Below are 19,909 nucleotides of genomic sequence, written 5' to 3' on the forward strand. Positions count from 1 at the left end.
TCAAATAGCAAACTACACATCCCAAATCATAAGTTTCAGACAACACACACCTATGAACGGCTAAGAAATCTAGCTCAGAAATGACAAAAAAGCAAACCACTCATCCCAATCATAGGTTTCAGTTTTTGTGTGTGTGTGTGTGTGTGTAAGTTTGTGTGTGTGTGTGTGTGTGTGTGTAAGTTTTGGCGTGTGTGTGTAAGTTTTCGTTTGTGTGTGTGTGTGTTAGTTTTAGTGTGTATGTTTTTGTTTTTGTGTGTGTAATTTTTTGAGGGTGTGTGTTTGTTTTAGTGAGTGTCTGTGTAAGTTTTGTGAGTGTGTGTGTGTGTTAGTTTTTGTGAGTGTGTGTGTGAGTTTTTTTGTGTTCATGTGTAAGTTTTTGTGTGTGTGTGTGTGTGTGTGTGTGTGTGTAAGTGTTTGTGTGTGTGTATTAGTTTTATTTTTTGTTTGTTTTATATAGTTTGTTTTTTTTTTTTTTGTGTGTTTTTTTGTGTGTGTGTGTGTGTAAGTTTTTGTGTGCATTTAAGTTTTTGTGTGCATGTAAGTTTTCGTGTGCATGTTTAAGTTTTTGTGTGCTTCCCAAATCATAATTTTCTGAAAGGACACACCTATTAAAGGATAAGAAATCTAGCTTAGAAAAGTCAAAAATAGCAAATTAACCATCCCAAATCATAGGTTTCAGTCAACACACACCTACGAATGGCTATGAAATCCTGCTCAGAAAAGTCAAAAAATATCAGCCCACACACCCCCAAATCATAGGTTTCAGACATCACACACCTACGAAAGACTAAGAAATCCGGTTATGAAAAGTCAGAAATAGCAAATTACATATCCCAAATCATAGGTTTCAGACAATACTCACCTATGAACGGCTAAGAAACCTAGCTCAGAAAAGTCAAAAATAGCAAACTAGTCATCCCAAACTATATGTTTCAGACAACAAACACCTATGAAAGGCTAAGAAATCCAGCTCAGAAAAGTCAAAAGTAGCAATCAACCCACCCCAAATCATAGGTTTCAGACACTACACACCTATGAAAGACTAAGAAATCCAACTCAGAAAAGCCTGAAATAGCAACCCACACATCCCAAATCATAGGTTTCAGACACCACACACCTACGAAAGACTAAGAAATCCGGTTATGAAAAGTCGGAAATAGCAAATTACACATCCCAAACTATTGGTTTCAGACAACATTCACCTACGAAATACTAGAAAACCTTAGCTCAGAAAAGCCTGAAATAGCAAACTACACATCCCAAATCATAATGTTCTGACAACACATACCTATGAAAGGCTAAGAAACCTAGCTCAGAAAAGTCGAAAATAGCAAACTACACATCCCAAATCATAGGTTTCAGACACTACACACCTATGAAAGACTAAGAAATCCAACTCAGAAAAGCCCGAAATAGTAATTTACATATCCCAAATCATAAGTTTCAGACAGCATTCCCCTACGAAATACTAAGAAACCTTAGCTCAGAAAAGTCTGAAATAGCCAACTACTCATCCCAAACTCGAAGTTTCAGACAACAAACACCTATGAGTGACTAAGAATCCTAGCTCTGAAAAGTCCAAAAAGCAAACTACGCCTCCCAAATCATAATTTTCTGAAAGGACACACATATGATAGGCTAAGAAATCTAGCTCAGAAAAGTCAAAAATAGCAAATTAACCACCCCAAATCATAGGTTTCAGTCAACACACACCTACGAATGGCTAAGAAATCCAGCTCAGAAAAGTTAAAAAAATAGCAACCCACACATCCCAAATCATAGGTTTCAGACACCACACACCTACGAAAGACTAAAAAATCCGGCTATGAAAAGTCGGAAATAGCAAATTACATATCCCAAATCATAGGTTTCAGACAACACTCACCTATGAAAGGCTAAGAAATCCAGCTCAGAAAAGTCAAAAATAGCAAACTAGTCATCCAAAACAATAGGTTTCAGAAAACAAAAAAATATGAAAGTATAATAAATAAAGCTAATACCATTAAAAATTAGCAATCCACAAATCACAAATCATAGGTTTCAGACAAAAAACACCTATGAAATTCTAAGAAATCCAGCTCAGAAAAGTCAAAAATAGCAAACTACATATCCCAAATCATCGGTTTCAGTCAACACACACCAACGAAAGACTAAGAAACCTAGCTCAGAAAAGTCAAAAATAGCAAACTATTCATCCCAAACTATTGGTTTCAGACAACATTCACCTACGAAATACTAGAAAACCTTAGCTCAGAAAAGCCTGAAATAGCAAACTATACATCCCAAATCATAATTTTCTGACAACGCATACCTATGAAAGGCTAAGAAATCCAGCTCAGAAAAGTCGAAAATAGCAAACTACACATCCCAAATCATAGGTTTCAGACACTACACACCTATGAAAGACTAAGAAATCCAACTCAGAAAAGTCAAAAATAGCAAACTACATATCCCAAATCATAAGTTTCAGTCAACACACACCAACGAAAGGCTAAGAAACCTAGCTCATAAAAGCCTGAAATAGCAAACTACTCAACCCAAACTATTGGTTTCAGACAACATTCACCTAGGAAATACTAGGAAACCTTAGCTCAGAAAAGCCTGAAGTAGCAAACTACACATCCCACATCATAGGTTTCAGACAACACCCCTCACCGAAAGCCGGGGGCTCGGGAAGAGCCTTGGTGGGTGTGTGGGCCCCTTGTGGGTCGGTGGTCCTTTGGGTGCTCGGGGGGACCTTTGGGGACCAGGGGTTGGGCTTTGGGGGTCCGGGGGTGGCATTTGGGGGTCTGGGTGGGCCTTTGGGGCGCCGGTAGGGCGTTGGGGTGCCTGGGGGACATTTGGGGTCCGGTGGAGGGCCTTTGGGACCCCGTTGGTCCTGTGGGAGCTCGATGTGCCTTTGGGGGGCCCGGGGATAGCATTTGGGGGTCTGGGTGGGCCTTTGGGGCGCCGGTGACCCTTTGGGAGCTTGGGGGCCTTTGAGTGTCCGGGGGGGCAGTTGGGGGCCTGGGGGACATTTGGGGACCGGTGGAGGGCCTGTGGGCGCGGGGGGGGCTGGGGCGCACGGGGCCGGGCCTGCGGGGGGGGGGGAGGAGGATTGGAACCCTTTGGGGTTGGGTTAGTGGACCTCACAACACTGTTCATATGAAACTTGTGTATTATAACGACCACAGAGTTTCACCATTAAATTCTCTTCTAAAATCTCTTCAAAAATCTTCTTTTAAAATGTCTCTATCTGTTTCGCCGAAATAGTTCCATAACCCGTCTGAAACAGTTTCGCCCAAATAATCCCTAAACGTAAATTCAGCGTATTCCTTTGTTATTGGCATCTCTGCACTAACGCATTTCAAATTAATAAGAAACCTTTTCGCGCGCTAAAACAATTCATCGCTAAGATGTTTCTTGCCTAATTGTTTCCATGGCCTTTGGTTATTAATATCCTTTTGAGTTCGACCAAAAGAACTGTTCCCGAGGCAAAGACATTAATGATTCGGATCTATTCCTGGAGAAATGTTTCTAGGCGAAAATTTTTAAAGTCTGACAGATGATGTCATTGATTGATTGATCTGTCAAGAAAGGGGAAATTAATTTGTTGTTTCTAAGGGGAACTATTGATTCACGATAGGTGAATTGAGGTCGACAGCACAGGTGTTCCAAGGTCGATGTTGTTGTTGTTGTAAGTGCACGCTCTCAGCGAATGTCAAGGTCGATGTTGTTGTTGTTGACACACTTTGGTTACGCAATCAAGTTCTCGGAAATTCACTTCCCCCTCGAGTCCTAGATCAATAACATTGTTCCCGTTAGAATTCAATGCGCAGGTGCAACCTTCGTCCCGGAGCTACTACACATAGAAACATCAAATAAATCGACCTTGGAAAAAAGAGGTCATTGACCCCATTAACCACGTGTTCCCCCTAATGACTCTATGCCCATATAAGGAGTTCGTTCTGTATTCTATGCCCATATAAGGAGTTCGTTCTGGAGTATAAGATAGCTCTCTACTTACCCCCCCCCCACCTACCAGAAAAAATTCCCCCTGAAAACGTCTGAGAACTTCCCAATAACCAATACTATATGTTAACATTGGATAAAGTTCATAACTTTCGGTCCTCCCCCCGGGGACTTCGAGGGATTAAGTCATCCTAAATGACATATTTATCAAATTTTTTACCATGCTGAACAAAATGGCTATCTCAAAATATTGATCGGTGACTTTGGGAAAAAAATGAGCGTGGGAGAGGGCCTAGTCGTCCTCCATTTTTTTTATTCACTTAAAAAGGGCACTAGAACTTTTAATTTCCGTTCCAATCAGCCCTCCTACGATATTCTAGGACCACTGGGTCGATACGATTACCCCTGGGAAAAAAAATAAATAAACACGCATCCGTGACCTTTCTTCTGGCAAAAAATGCAAAATTCCACATTTTCTTAGATAGGCGCTTGAAACCTCTATAGTAGGGTTCTCTGATACGCTGAATATGATGGTGTGATTTTCATTAAGGTTTTGTAACTTTTAGGGTTCATTCCCCCTTTTTTCTAAAATCAGCCAAATTTTCTCAGGCGCGTAACTTTTGATGGTCCGTTTTTTAGATTTTCGGTTAGCCGGGTCGCTCCTTACTTACAGTTCGTTACTACGAACTGTTTGATAATTTATTAAAATTTGACAGAGTGAAGTTCAATTCACCCAATGTAGTTGACCTTTGTCCAAATGTTATATCATTGAACGCTAATGAACCGAATCCAAGAAGGTCAAGGAGGCTAGCTTCCGCCATTGCTTTGAAAAGAGTTAGAGAATTAAACAATATGTAGCTTTATTTGATTTCGTATGTAAACTTTTATTTTAAATTGTTTTAGTTTAGTTTTACTACTGATGACGGTCACTGTATATGTCACCGAAATGTCTGGAATTTTTTGTGAATTTCTATACACTGTCTATTAAAAAGGACTTTGTCCCTATTTTGAACTTTTATTCTAACTTAGAAACCTTTCCCAGGCGCTGTAGGTGGTCATTTTATCTCCAAAGACATAGTTATCGGGCCTTTGAACTATGCTGAAGAAAAAAGCTATATCTAAATTTTGATCGGACGATTTTGGGAAAAAGTGACGTGGGAGGGGCCTAGTTGCCCTCCAATTTTGTTGTTCACTTAAAAAGGGCACAAGAATTTTTCATTTCCACTAGAATATGCTCTATCCTGACGTTGTATGCCTATTTGGTCGATACGATCAGCTATGGAAAAAAACAATAAATAAACACACATTCGTGTTTTATCTTTTCGTAAACATAACAAAATCCTATATTTTTGCAGATATGACCTTTAAACATCTTCAGTAGGGTTCTTTGATACCTTTAATCTGATGGTGTTATTTCTATTAAAATTATATGACTTCAAGGGGGTCATTCCCCTTTTTCCGAAATTCCGACTAATTCTCTCAGGATCGCACCTTTTGATGGGTAAAACTAAATTTAATGAAACTAATATGTTTAGAATCAGCATTATAAGTCAATTCTTTTGTTGTTTCCATTGGTATCAAAATTCCGTGTTTTATATTTTTGGTTATTATTGAGCCAGGCTGCATAGTTTCCTGAAGTGTTATTAAAGAAATAAAACGGTTTCCCAACTAAAGTTAGGAGAAAGTTTAAAACTTAAAACAAATATATATTGCTCTTTATATAAGGGGGACTGCCCCCTTTTCGACACCTTGCTCATTAAAAAAAAGTTTTTTGTGCTTTTAAATTTTTTTTTTCCAATTGCAAATTTTCTACAAAAATGTGGAAAAAAGCAAAACTTCACAGTAAATAGTAAGGAGCTAAGGAGGAGACAGCCTCGTTCGTACAAAGAATAATCTGTTCAAATAGGTTTCAAATCTGTTCCTTGCTTTCAGTTGAAAAACTCTTTTTTCTGATTGTTTTCCAAATCATACCCAGGCCTAACCAAAATATAATTTGAGGGACCGGTCCCTTAAATCCCTGGTTAATTGCTTTTAAGATCTATAAGTCAACAATTGTACGTTGATTAGTACCGTTCAACGTTTAAATTTGCAATTTCAATTTTGGATAAAATTCGAATATACTTAAAGAATTGGCGATGAATAGTAATTTTGGTGAAGTCCTTGTTAATATTATTACTAAAGAATTTTGGTTGGATGAAAAGGAGTATTATTATTTTGATGGAATTCTGGAAATTCTGTGAGACTTTTGATCTTCTATCTAACTGAAGCCATCAAAACCGCTACAATAAGATTTTCTTATTGATAAATACATTAGGCTAAATATATATTTTTTTAAATACATTGAAGTACTTCATATAAATGAAAAAGAAAATATTACTATTCGTCTACATTTATATGTCTATCTATCTAATACGCAGAATAATTGTTCCAAACGCATTTTGCATGCAGACCCGCTATGCTTACCCCCCCCCCCTAATGTGCAAATCTATACCGTAAATTTATTTCTAAAGTAACGAAGCAACTAACAAAAAACGGTGGTGTTCTCGAATTTTATACAGCGTAAACTTGAGTGAGTGGCGCATAATACACAAGCATCCAAACTCTGTCCCCCAATTGAACTAATAAAAAAGTAACACTCAGATAAAGTTCTCAAATTTGGAAAGCCTTGTTTTCCACGGTGGTTGTTTTTCGGGGGGGGGGTATTTACAGGGGGGTATTTTCCACGGGGGTGGGTATTTTCCGGGGGGGGGGGTATTTTCCACGGGGGTGTTTTCCGGGGGGGGGGTATTTTCCGGAGGGTATTGTCCGCGGGGGGTATTTTCTGTGGGGTGGGGGGGTATTTTCCGGGGATATTTTCCACGGGGGGTATTTTCCAGGGGGGCATTTTCCAGAGGGTAATTTTCGCGGGGGGTGTTTTCCGAGGGGTATTCGCCGGGGGTAAAAGCCTAGAACCATTCTTGAGCAAAAGGTTGTATTTCGGTTGTTGTCTGAAGTTGTGTATTAACTCACGGGCATTGGATGGTATATAATATTTTACATTCCATCATATTTTGGCCATTCATTGGTTCGTTCAAAGATCTTTGATCTTTGGAGGTTTTCTTTGCTGCATTAGATCCTCTTCTTTAGCCAGTCCTACAACAGTTAAGACGCGCCTACCTTAACCCCTTCAGTCTGAATGCTCTAAGAGAGTATATTTTTGGCTGAAAAGACTAGACCTTTTTTCCAGATATAGTGAAGTTTTCATTTAATATGTGTTTTCATTCTTCGAGGGGTTTCAGAGTAAAAAGTAAGTAAGTGTAAGTGTGACTGCACTAGACCCTTAAGGATCAAAGCTGCAGTGCTGATCTCACTCTCGTGGACCTTCAGCCAGGAAGCGCAATGGAAAGCTGGGGGTCAGTGATCTCGTGCTTTAACACACCCTTCATACCTACCTTCTCCAAATTTCTCCTTCTACCCATTTTTTTAGACCTGAGTCGGCTCTGGTTGAGCATACAGAGTCATGCCACTAACCCCTGTCCCAAATCAAATAGCCGGCTACGTAAGGAACCGAACCCATTTTCATATGTGGTTTGAGATTAATTTGTAATGCCCCCCGGACAAAGGATTTCCAACCCAGCGTGCCAACCACATGGCTTTTTCGGAGACGGCTCTTTTACGAGAGGTTTCAGAGCTATATAGGATTAATTGTATTCAAATTTTCGGTACGGGGTACGGTCTTGCTTGGTTTTTGCGGTGCAAAGATTCTTACTTGCTGACTAGCTTCTTTTCAAGTTGATATACCATTTACAGTGCAAGGCACCAGAGATTTATAAAAATCAGAAGATTAGCAGGTGACGCAAACCCATCAATAGGTGAGCTCTTCTATTCTAGGAGGCCAAGATATGGACCATTGGCTTTAGTCACTAGTCTTTTGGATATAGACGTAATGTTGTAGTTATGATATTTTTCTTTTATCCCTTTTTTGTGCAGAATATTTATACTATTTTAACAAATTTTTGTCCTAACCAGGTCTGTATCCAGGATTTTTTTTCCGGGGGAAGAGGAGGGAGGAGGGTTACAAAAGGAATTTTGTTTGGAGGGGGGCTCACAAAAAAAAACTTTAAAGAACGCATAAAAAATTCAATTCACTTTTGTTACGTTTTTATGAGTCGGAAAAACATATCGGGGGGGGGGGGCAAAACCCATTACAGCCCCCCTACCGGATGAGGCCTTGGTCATCCGGGATGAGGCCCGGATGAGGAAGTGTGCACTTTTCATATTAGCAACATTCTGAAATAGAAGCTGTATGTAACGTTTGTGCCATTGTTATTGACTGGAAATTAAACTTGCTCCATAAGCTTGTACAATATCTGTCTTTGTTCGACAGAGAAACAGATTTGTTTAGTGTGGCTTTTTCTCTTTCAACTCGCTTAAAATCAAACAGTTCGTGGTAACTAACTGTAAATAAGGAGCAGCGCAGCTCAATAGTAACCGAAACTCTAAAAACAGAATTTTGATATCAATAGATATATTAAAAAATCAGCTTATTATGCTGATCACAAAAATATATGATTCCTTAAGTTTAGTTTTACTCGTCAAAGGCTACGAGCCTGAGAAAATTTGCCTGATTTTTGAAAAATGTAAGATACACTCCCCATAATCAAGGCATCTTCATGAAAATCACAACATCATATTCAACGTGTTAGAGAACCCCACTGTAGATGTTTCAAGCTCCTATCGTTAAAAATGTAGAATTCTGCATTTTTTTTTTTTGCCAAAAGAAAGATCACGGATGAGTGTTTTTTTTGTTTTTTGTTGTTTATCCCCCCCGCCTCCAAGGGTGATCGTATCGAACTACTGATCCTAGAATATATGGAGAGGTCACATTCGAACGAAAATTAAAGTATCTAGTGCCCTTTTGAAGCGACCATCTAGCCCCCTTCCACGACCCTTTTTTAGCCAAAATTGTTCGATCAAAACTTTGAGATAGCCAAATTATTCAACACAGTTGAAATGTCCAATATCTATGTCTTTGGAGATAATATGACCCCCACAATCCCTGTGGAATGGTCTTTAAGTTATGAAATTTGCCCATTGTTACGTAGGCTATAGTATTTCTTATTGGGAACTATGCAAACATTTTTTGGTTGGGAGATGAATTTACTTCGAGCTTTACGCTAAAGTTTGACTACTTCGCTCTTTACGCTAAAGTATGAATTTCTGTCCCAATTCTTTAAGAACAACCCCTGAAACATAAGGGTCGTTTAATTAGAACAATAAGAAGCATTTTTAAAAGAACTAAAAAGCTTCAGCATGAAGAGCGAGGCTAAAAGTTTTAATGTTGCTAAGTTTTGTTTTGCTAAGTTAAGTTTTGTTGTTAATGTTTTTTAAGTTTTAATGTTGCTCCTTACTTTCAGTTGAAAATATTTATTTTTATTTAAATTCATACAAAAGAAACAATCAGATTTTTACGTTCTTTTTGTTGGCTAAAATTTTGATTTGTAAATCAGTCCTTGGAAACAACAAGGACCAAAATCATGTGAAATATTGTGTATGAAAATAATTTGATAGGATAATACGGCACAACAATAAAACCATGAAATTAAAGCTCACATTTCTAACAGAGATAATCCATCGTTTTCTCTTTGTTTCTTATCTTATTGCATTAATCTGTAGAACCAGGGACGACAACTGGCCCCATTGAAGAAAAATAAAATAAAATTGGCTTGGGAAAATAATAAAACAACAAAATCAAACAAAAACAACACCCATAGATTTAAAAAATACTTGAAAAAATACCTCCCTCTATGTTATCGTAAATTGGCCCCCGGTGGAATGTATTGCTATTTCTTAAAGGACTCTCATTCTTACAAAAAAAAGAACACTAATTTAGATTTTCCGATTAACCCAATTTAAACATTTTTCGCCAATTTAAAAAAGAGAATTTATTTTTTCAACTATTTATAAATTGATTTTTCTGTGACCAAAAAAATAAAAAACACATTTCATAAATACCACAAAATTTTACGGGTCTTTAGAACCAAATAGTATGCTGGAAAACAAATCTAACATATTCATTGAACATGAAGGTTTATCTGGGTGGTGGCAAAATATTGTGTTGGCCATAAACGTCACATTCCACCTTTTGAATTATCCCATCCAAATCAGATTGCAGAAAATAAATAAGTGTCTTTTAAGTTTGAATTCCTCAATGTGGTACCTATCTGTGATTGCTCGGAAGCTCTTCTCTGTGGATCTTTGTAGTCCCAGAAACTTGCGTGATATCTTCTCTAAAGACCTTCGATACGAATCCTAAGGGACAATTGATAAAACAAATTTCTCCCTTAAAGTCTTTCCTGTTGTATTGAATCAGTTTTACTGTGAAAATGAAAAGGGAAGGATTTGAAGTTGGTTACTCAGCTGATAGTTTTTTATGTAAATGCTGCACTCGCTCAAAGTATAGCATTGAATGCAGGGTACCGAAATTGGCTGAATCAAGATTACAAAAGTGAGTAATTACATTCTGGCAACTGTCTTATAGATCTCAAGAGGATTTAAATCGATTTTGGATAAAATCCTACTTTAGCTACTCTATCTTGGAAAGGGTTAGGTTAGCGGAATGAAACTTTCAGGGATGGGTCTACAGGCTAAAGTACGTCCCGGGAATATATTTTGAAGTACCTACCTTCACTCCTTCCCCCTTTAGAGGGTCCTGAAATTTTCCTACACGACTGGTCTAGGTCTATACCTATTGACATTTTAACAAAACAAAATTTTACCTTAATTTTCAATTACCAGTTTCTTTTTCTCTGGCTTCAGTTCTAAAAATGCAATTCCTGTTGTTTGAGTAGTATTTTTAACCATATCAATGTTTTTTTTTTAATTTAGGAAATGTATTTCCATATCTTTAAAAGCTTATAAATTGGGATTGAGTTTTGAAGCTGAAAACAATTTTGTTGTACTTCATTTAAGCAGAAGATCTATTTTGCAAGGTTTCACTTTTACAACACACAGATTTTTAAAGGTGACCAAAGGCCAGGGCCCTCTAGAGGGAGAAGGTGTGGAGGTATGTACTTCAAAACACCTTCCCGGGAAATACTTTAGCCTATAGGCCCATTCTCGAAAGCTTCAATCTCCTAACCTAACCCCTTTCCAATATAGTCAAAAGTAGCTAAAGTAGAATTTAAACCGATTTTATCCTTAAGAAAAATACAGTGAAACGTTAGAAACGTTAATGGGTTTCGTAGGAGTTGAGCAAGAACATAAGCATTTTAGTCTAAAATTAGGCATTTCCATGATCTAGACTTAAAAGCAGAAAGACCAGAAGGGTTTTACATGGAGCGAATTACAAGAGTATGCTCCAAAATAAGGAGTAGGAGATGAATTATAAAAAATGCCCGAATGGTGGTTTAAGACTCATGAGTAATATTATCCATGTTTTTTGTATTTATGATCCTGCTACTACCACTACTACTGAGAGCTCATCATAGCAATAGGTCACATAAAGTTTATATAAAGTTTTCGGGAGCACCTGGCCGCACGAGCCCAACACAGGCTTTTCCAAGCCCCAGCCTGATCTGAGACGAAAAGCTTTAATTTGTTCCATGGAGTCCCTATTTTCTTAATTCTTTTTAGTCCTCTTCACCTTCTGTTCAAGGTGGTAACGAAGAACAACTATATTCAACATATTAGAGATAATAAAAGGAAAAGAGACTAATGCAACAAGCCTAAAACATTTTAGCAGTAATAGCAATAATAGCAGTATAAGGACGTCTATATCGTATATTTTTTATTTATTTGTTGTTGAATTTACATTTCGTGGAAAAGATATTACTAAACAAATAGAACATATTAATTTGTTGCTTTGGAATTACATTGTATTGCTTACCTGTGTGTGTTATTTTTTTATGTTTTTGGGTCAGTTTCTGGCCCTAGTCATTATGCGGATAGCCCAGCATATTATATTGAGCCTGGCTACTGCTTTACCACAAAGTGCCACGTTAAGTCTTTTAGATACAGTTGCCATATTTGCTGCAATGATTGTCAACAGGAGCGTCAAATAGAGCACATGTGAGCAAATGTGAGCATATAGTGTGAGCATAATGTGAGCATGTGAGCAAATAGAGCAAATGTGATTTTGTTACATTTTGCCATGTAACAGCTCAGAAGTACTTCTGTTGACCAAAGCGCATATTCATATTTTTCTTTCTGTAATTATACAATACGTTCCATGGAGTACAAATTCCTTTGAGTCAGAGACTTAGAAATTGAGCCTGAAATATCCAAAATAATGCACAATACATTTCTTTTTAAAACCTTAAGAACAAATCACGTGCTTTCAATTGTAGAGAGTCTTAGCCTATTACTTGATTTTGCAGACGCATAATAATGATGAAATTCATGGAAGATTCTGGAATCAAGATAAGTGAAGGAATACTCAAGAAAGTTAATGAGTCAGCGTCAAATGCAGAAAGACCTTCTAAATCAGCCCCTAAGCAGTCACGCTTTCTTTCGAGAAAGTTGATATCTTCTGATATCCATAAAGGTATATTTGTTTGTTTTTACTAGGACTCAAGACTAAAAAGCTTTTCTAAGCAGTTTGATTCTTGTTTTAAAGGCTATCTCTAGTAATTTTGTGAGCTTAAAAATGTAAAAACTATTAATTTTAGACCCACTATGAGATATGAGATGAGATATACATTTATTAAAAAGGAAAACAAACACTATTCGCCTTTCGCCTGCCAAGAAAGGCAATAAGCTTGAAAGGGCAAGCGAGGTTATCACTCTCATCTAATTAAAACAACATTCATACCTTGCTACTTAACACACAAGAAACTTATCTGATGAAGGAATAAAGGAAAAAAGAGAGAAAGAGGAAAAGACAAGAAGTAGATAGAAAAAAAAGTAAATCGGGGAAATACCTTAAACAGAATGACAACCTGGAGTGGGCTTAACACCAAATTCACTCACGAGATAAAAGAAACTTCTTTGCCCGTGACTTGAAAGCCGGAAGACTAGGCGCATTTTTCACACACTCGGGCAATATATTCCAAACATGGGGACCATAATGGCGAATCACAAAAGATGCCCGAGTGGTGCTCCTAAACTCATGAGTTATCAGCTTTTCTTGTATTATGATCATGACGGTCTCTATTAAAAGTAAAAAGATTTTCAAAAGCAGGGGTGAGCAGCTGATTCAAATATTTATACGAGAAAATCGCGACTAACCATCGCTAATATCAACATAATGGTTAAAAATTTATAGTATTTGTTATACTTAACTCATCAAATCTACATCGTTAATCTTGTGCCTACATTGTGATTAACTCATTTTATTGAAAAATCTTATTTTAAGAATTTATTGATTTGCAAGAAAAATAGTCGGATTTACAGCTTGTTTGACGGCCAGGATAGTTTGAATTTGTTCTAGTCAAGGTCTAGCCGAAAATACTTTCCACCACACATACAGCTTGGATCCACTTCCGATTTACCGCTAATTCCTGCCAAAGTGCAAATGCCTGGCTGGAAGATGATCACTAATATCAATTGAGAGTGAAGTCAACTGCGTTGTGCCTGGCCTGCATTAATTAAAAAAAAATCTTCTGAAAGTAAGGTGCAACATTCAAACTTAAATGAACAGTTATTTCTTCGTATATGAGGGGGACTCTTCTTCCTCAACAGTCACTCTTTACGATATTAAATAAATAAAAAACACTTTTTAAAACTAAAATTAAGGGCCAGCATCAATACTTAAAACGAACAGAAATTATTACGCATATAAGGGGGTTGCCCTCTCAATACCTCGCTCTTCACGCTAAAGTATTTTAGAACTTTAGTAAAGTATTTTAGTCAAGTGTACTCAAAGAATCAGGACAAAAAGCCAAAGTGCAGCGTAAAAAGTGAAATATTGATGAGAGGGGAACCTCCCTCATATGTGTAACAATTTTTGTTCGTTTTAAATTTTTATGTTGCTCTTCACTTGCAGTTGAAAAACTTGTTTTATTTAATTTCCGATCGTTTTTTAAGTATTGCCAAGATATCTGACTCCCCCTCCACGGAAAATTCCCTGCCCCACGGAAAATCCCGCCATGGAGAGTTCCTCCCGTGTATAATACCCCCGTCAGGAAAATTCTCCCCAGACAATTCCATTTTCGCTGAAAATCCCCCCGGAAAATTTCCTGCGGACGATCCCATCTGAATGTTTTTTTTAGCACATTTCTGTCTGCAAAAGACTTTTATTTCTAATTGTTTTTCAAATCATATCGGAAATCCCACCTCTGTGGAAAATTTTTCCAAATTTCCTCCCCCCTCCCTAGTAAAAAGTTGTCCCTGCTGAAAATTCTCCCTGGAGAATTTACTCCACGGAAAACTCCCCTATGGAGAATTTCTTCCGTATACCTCCCCCCTCTAAGGAAAGATCCTCTAGAAAATCCCATCCCAGTGTAAATTAGTAGAGTAAGGGGTTCCATTTTGCGGCCTTTATGTTCCATCCTGTGTTATTTGTCCCACTTTACGTTCCGCAGACAAGTTTCTGGGTCAACTATTTACATTCCATGGTACCTTTCCAGTGCATGTACCTATGGATCTGGTTTGGTGGGTATAATCTATTCCATGGCACCATTCCAGTGCATGTACCTATGGATCTGGTTTGGTAGGTACAATCTGGTTAGGTGGGTATAATCTGGTTTGGTTCAGGTTTTTCTGACACAATTTACTGGATTTCTAATTCACGGTATACATGACCGGCGCGTCTTGTTTAGCTGCCAATATAATCAATTATTTTATTCCAGTTTTTCTAAACCAGTATTGTCTATAACTTAATTTACGTAGAAAATGAACGATATTAATTAATATTTTGAATAATAGGAGTGTGAATGATTTTAATTAGTGATTGGATTGTATGACGGTGGAGAAAAAAAAAGGATTAAACTGATTAACAGTTAAGGTAACCCCGAAGGGGTTGTTAACTCAGGTAATATCCTATTTGACCTAGCTTTACCTCTCCGATGTGATCTTTATAATACACATGTAACGTTTTAAAAGTATTGCCAATTTAAAATAGGATGTACCGTTCCCTTCGTTCCCCCATTTCTGCAGGACAGGGAAGGGTAGGAGAGGGGGAGGGGGAGTCAATTTTGGAGGTATAACAAGTACCATTCATTGCGATCGTAGCTCTATGTTGGCTGGTTTTTAATGCTTCAGCTTGTCTATTCATTTGTGCTAAATAAAAATCTTGAATCTGGAAAATGAAAAAATAAGTATTTAAACAAAATGTACGAGGCTGCTAATTAATGAATAGTAGACTACACTCAGAAATGTTTGCTTGGGGGGCCTGTCTGTGTCTCTTTGAGATGTTTGTGTCTGTTGAGGCTGTTCGGGTATCTGTGGGCTGTGAGTGTCTTTGTTCTGTTTGAGTCTTTTTTGGTCGGTGTGTGTGTCTCTGTGGACTGTTTGAGTATATTTGGTGTGTTTTTGTGTCTTTGGGCTGTGTGTGTCTCTGTGGGCTGTGTGTGTTTCTTTGGGCTTTGTGCGTCTCTTTGGGCTGTGTGTCTCGTTGGACTGTTTGAGTCTTTTTGATCTGTTTGTGTATCTTTGGACTGTTTGTGTCTTTTTTGGGCGGTTTTTGTATCTTTGTGCTTCTGTCTCTTTGGGATGTTTGTGTTTCTTTGGGCTATGTGTGTCTCTTTGTGCTGTTTGAGTCATTTTGGTTTGTGTGTCTTTCTTTTTGATGTTTGTGTCTCTTAGGGTCGTGTGTGTATAATTTGGATATGTGTGTCTCTTTGGGGCGTTTGAATCTTTTGGTCTGTATGTGTCTGTATGGGCGTTTTTTGTCTCTTTGGGCCGCGTGCATCTCTTTTAGCTGTATGTGTCTCTTGGGATGTTTGAGTCATTTTGGTCTGTGTGTGTTTCTTTTGACTGTTTGTGTCTCTTAGAGGCCATGTGTGTCTCTTTGGGCAATGTGTGTCTCTTTGGGGTGTTTGAATCTTTTTGGTATGTATGTGTCTGTATGGGCGTTTTTTTTCTCGTTTGGCTGTGTGTGTGTGTCTCTTTTGGCTTTTTGTTTGTCGTAGGACATTGTGTATGTCTCTTTAGCCTGTGTGCGTCTCTTTGGGCAGTGTGTGTCTCTTTAGGCTATGTGTCTCTTTGGGCAGTTTGAATCTGTATTGTCTGTGTGTGACTCTTTTGGCTGTTTGTGTCGTTTTGTGCTTTTTGGCTTTTTGTGTCGTTTTTGGCTTTTTGTGTCTCTGTTGGATTTGTGCGTCTCTTTGGGCCGCGTGCAACTCTTTGAGCTGTGTGTGTCTCTTGGGATGTTCGAGTCATTTTGGTCTGTGTGTCTTTCTTTTGGCTTTTTGTGTCTCTTAGAGGCCATGTGTGTCTCTTTGGGCAATGTGTGTCTCTTTGGGGTGTTTGAATCTTTTTGGTAGGTATGTGTCTGTATGGGCGTTTTTTGTCTCTTTGGGCTGTGTGTGTGTGTCTCTTTGGGCTTTGTGTGTCTCTTCGGACTTTGTGTATGTCTCTTTAGCCTGTGTGCGTCTCTTTGGGCTGTGTGTGTCTCTTTAGGCTATGTGTCTCTGTGGGCAGTTTGAATCTTTGTGGTCTGTGTGTGCCTCTCTTGGCTGATTGTGTCGATTTTGGATTTTTGGCGTTGTGTGTCGGGTTGGGCTGTTTTTGTCTCGATTTAATTTGTGAATCTATTTTTGCCACGTGTATCTATTTGAGCTTTGTGTGTCTCTTTGGATGTTTGAGTCATTTTGGTCTGTGTGTGTTTCTTTTGGCTGTTTGTGTCTCTTAGAGGCCATGTGTGTCTCTTTGGGAAATGTGTGTCTCTTTGGGGCGTTTGAATCTTTTTGGTATGTATATGTCTCTATGAGCGTGTTTTGTATCTTTGGGGTCTGTTTGTGTGTGTCTCTTTTGGCTGTGTGTGTCTCTTTAGGCTGTATGTTTATTTTGGCACCTTGAATCTTTTTTGTCTGTGTGTGTCTCTTTTGGCTGTTTGTGTCGTTTTGGGCTTTGTGTCTCTCTGTTGGATGTGTGCGTCTCTTTGGGCCGTGTACGTCTCTTTGAACTGTATGTGTCTCTTTGGGCTGTGGGATGTCTCTTTGTGATGTGTGTGTCTCTTTAGGCTGTGTGTGTCTCGTTGGACTGTGTGTCTTTTTGGGGTGCCTGAGTCTTGTTGGGCTGTCTGTGTCTCTTGGAGCTGTTTGTATCTCTTGAGGCTGTGTGTGTCTCTTTGGGATGTGTGTCTCTTTGGGGTGTTTGTGTATTTTTGTTCTGTTTGTGTGTCTATGTGGTCTGTTTGAGTCTATTATGGGTGTGTGTGTGTCTGTTGTCGATTGGTTTGTCTGTTTGCTATGTGTGTTTCTTTGGGCTTTATGAGTCTCTTTGGGATGTGTGTCTCGTTGGACTGTTTGAGTCTTTTTGATCTGTTTGTGTCTCTTTGGGCTGTTTGAGTCTTTTTTGGTCTGTGTTTGTTTCTTTTGACTGTTTGTGTCTCTTAGGGGTGTGTGTGTTTCTTTGGCCTATGTGTGTCTCTTTGGGCTGTTTGAGTCATTTTCGTCTGTGTTTGTTTCTTTTGAATGTTTGTGTCTCTTAGGAGTCATGCGTGTCTCTTTGGGCTATATGTGTCTCTTTGAGGTGTTCGAAACTTTTTGGTCTGTATGTGTCTCTTTGGGCTTTGTGTGTCTCTTCGGGCTGTGTGTGTCTCTTTAGCCCGTGTGTGTCTCTTTGGGCTGTTTGTGTGTCTTTGGGATATGTGTGTCTCGATGGGATGTTTGAGTCACTTTGCTCTTTGTGTGTTTCTTTTGTCAGTTTGTGTCTCTTAGGAGCCATGTGTGTCTCTTTGAGCTTTTTTGGGGTGTGTGAGTCTTTTTGGTCTGTATGTGTCTTTTTGGGCTGTTTGAGTCTTTTAGGTCTGTGTTTTGTCTCTTTGGGTTGTGTTTCTCTTTGGGCTGTCTGTGTCTCTTTGAGCTGTTTGTGTCTCTTGAGGCTGTGTGTGTCTCTTGAGGCTGTGTGTCTCTTTGGGCTGTTTGAGTCTTTTTGGTCTGTTTGTGTGTCTCTTTGGGCTGTTTGAGTCTTTTTGGTCTGTGTTTGTCTCTTTGGGCTGTTTGTGTCTCTTTGGACTGTGTGTGTTTCTTTGGGCTTTGTGCGTCTCTTTGGGTTGTGTGTCAATACGTTTAAGCAATAAATATCTTTAAGCTTACCCCGTATTTATTGTTTATAATAGTTATATTGTAAGCAAGTATCAAACTCTTTCATTAAGTCACCTCTTGTATACACAATACAGAAACTTCAATTAAGAAAATATGAAAAAATTGTAAGTAAATAAATAACAAATTCTTTCTTGAAGTCACCTCTTGGATACACAATACAGAAATTTTATTAAAGAAATTATGAAAAAATTGTAAGTAAGTAGAGTCTTTTTGGTCTGTGTTTGTCTCTTTGGGCTGTTTGTGTCTCTTTGGGCTGTGTGGGTTTCTTTGGGCTTTGTGCGTCTGTTTGGGGTGTGTGTCAATACGTTTAAGCAATAAATATCTATAAGCTTAACCCGTCTTTATTCTTTAGAATAGTTCTATTGTAAGCAAGTAACAAACTCTTTCCTGAAGTCACCTCTTGGATACACAATGCAGATACTTCATTTAAGAAACTATGAAAAAATTGTAAGTAAGTAAGTAACAAATTCTTTCTTGAAGTCACCTCTTGGATACAAACTCTTAATTGTTTTCACGACTTAAACATACGATGTAGAAAATTTAATTCAAGAAATTATGAAGAAATTCTCAGTAAGTAACAATTTCTTTCTTGAAGTCAACTCTTGGATACACAATACGTAAATTTCATTCAATAAATTATGAAAATATTTGTAAGTAAGTAACAAACTCTTTTTTGATTTCACCTCTTGGATATACAGTACATACTTCATTCAAGAAATTATGAAAAAATCGCAAGTAAGTAACTTTTTTTTTCTCTTTATCACAAACAATTTTCACTTAGCTACACGATATAGAAATTTAATTCAAGAAATTAATTATGAGAAAATTCTCAGTAAGTAAAAATTTCTTTCTTGAAGTCAACTCTTGGATACAAAATATGGAAATTTCATTCGAGAATTTCATGACTTAGATACACGATGTAGAAATTTAATTCAAGAAATTATGAAGAAATTCTCAGTAAGTAACAATTTCTTTCTCGAAGTCAACTTTTGGATACGCAATACAGAAATTTCATTAAAGAAATTATGAAAAAATTGTAATAAAGTAACAAACTTTCCTGAAGCCACCTCTTGAATACACAATAAAGAAACTTTCTTTAAGAAACTATGAAAAAATTATAAGTAAGTAACAAATTCTTTCTTGATGTCACCTATTGGATACACAGTACAGAAATTTCATTAAAGAAATTATGAAAAAATTGTAAGTAAGTAGCAAATTCTTGCTTGAATTCACCTGCTGGATAAACAAAGAGAAGTTTCGTTCAAGAAATTATGACAAAATTCTAGGTAAGTAACAAACTCTTAATTGTTTTCACGACTTAGATATACGATGTAGAAATTTAATTCAAGAAATTATGAAGAAATTCTCAGTAAGTAACAATTTCTTTCTTGAAGTCAATTCTTGGATACACAATACGGAAATTTTATTCAAAAAATTATGAAAATATTTGTAAGTAATTAATAAGCTCTTTTTTTTTATTTCACCTCCTGGATATACATTACAGATACTTAATTCCATAAATTATGAAAAATTGCGAGTAAGTAACTTTTTTTTTCTCTTTATAATTTCGTTCAAGAAATTATGACAAAATTCTAAGTAAGTAACAAACTCTTAATTGTTTTCAGGACTTAGATACACGATGTAGAAATTTAATTCAAGAAATTATGAAGAAATTCTCAGTAAGTAACAATTTCTTCCTTGAAGTCAACTCTTGGATACACAATACGGAAATTTCATTTAAGAAATTATGAAAAAATTGTAAGCAAGTA

General features: G+C 37.5%; 1 protein-coding gene across 1 annotated transcript in view; it reads left to right on the plus strand.

The window, feature by feature from the left end:
• The first annotated feature begins 10,316 nt into the window (after positions 1–10,316).
• The window catches only part of LOC148941628 (uncharacterized), a 135,092-nt gene continuing 125,499 nt past the window's right edge, over positions 10,317–19,909 (plus strand). The window contains exons 1-2 of the mRNA XM_089104351.1: positions 10,317–10,438; positions 12,309–12,475. Of these exons, the coding sequence (XP_088960477.1) occupies positions 10,317–10,438; positions 12,309–12,475 (289 nt within the window). The remainder of the gene's footprint in view (positions 10,439–12,308; positions 12,476–19,909) is intronic.

The sequence above is a fragment of the Artemia sp. Qi Xiang Cuo genome, chromosome 18 (genome assembly GCF_049724085.1).
Source record: "Artemia sp. Qi Xiang Cuo chromosome 18, ASM4972408v1, whole genome shotgun sequence".
Lineage (NCBI taxonomy): Eukaryota > Metazoa > Arthropoda > Branchiopoda > Anostraca > Artemiidae > Artemia > Artemia sp. Qi Xiang Cuo.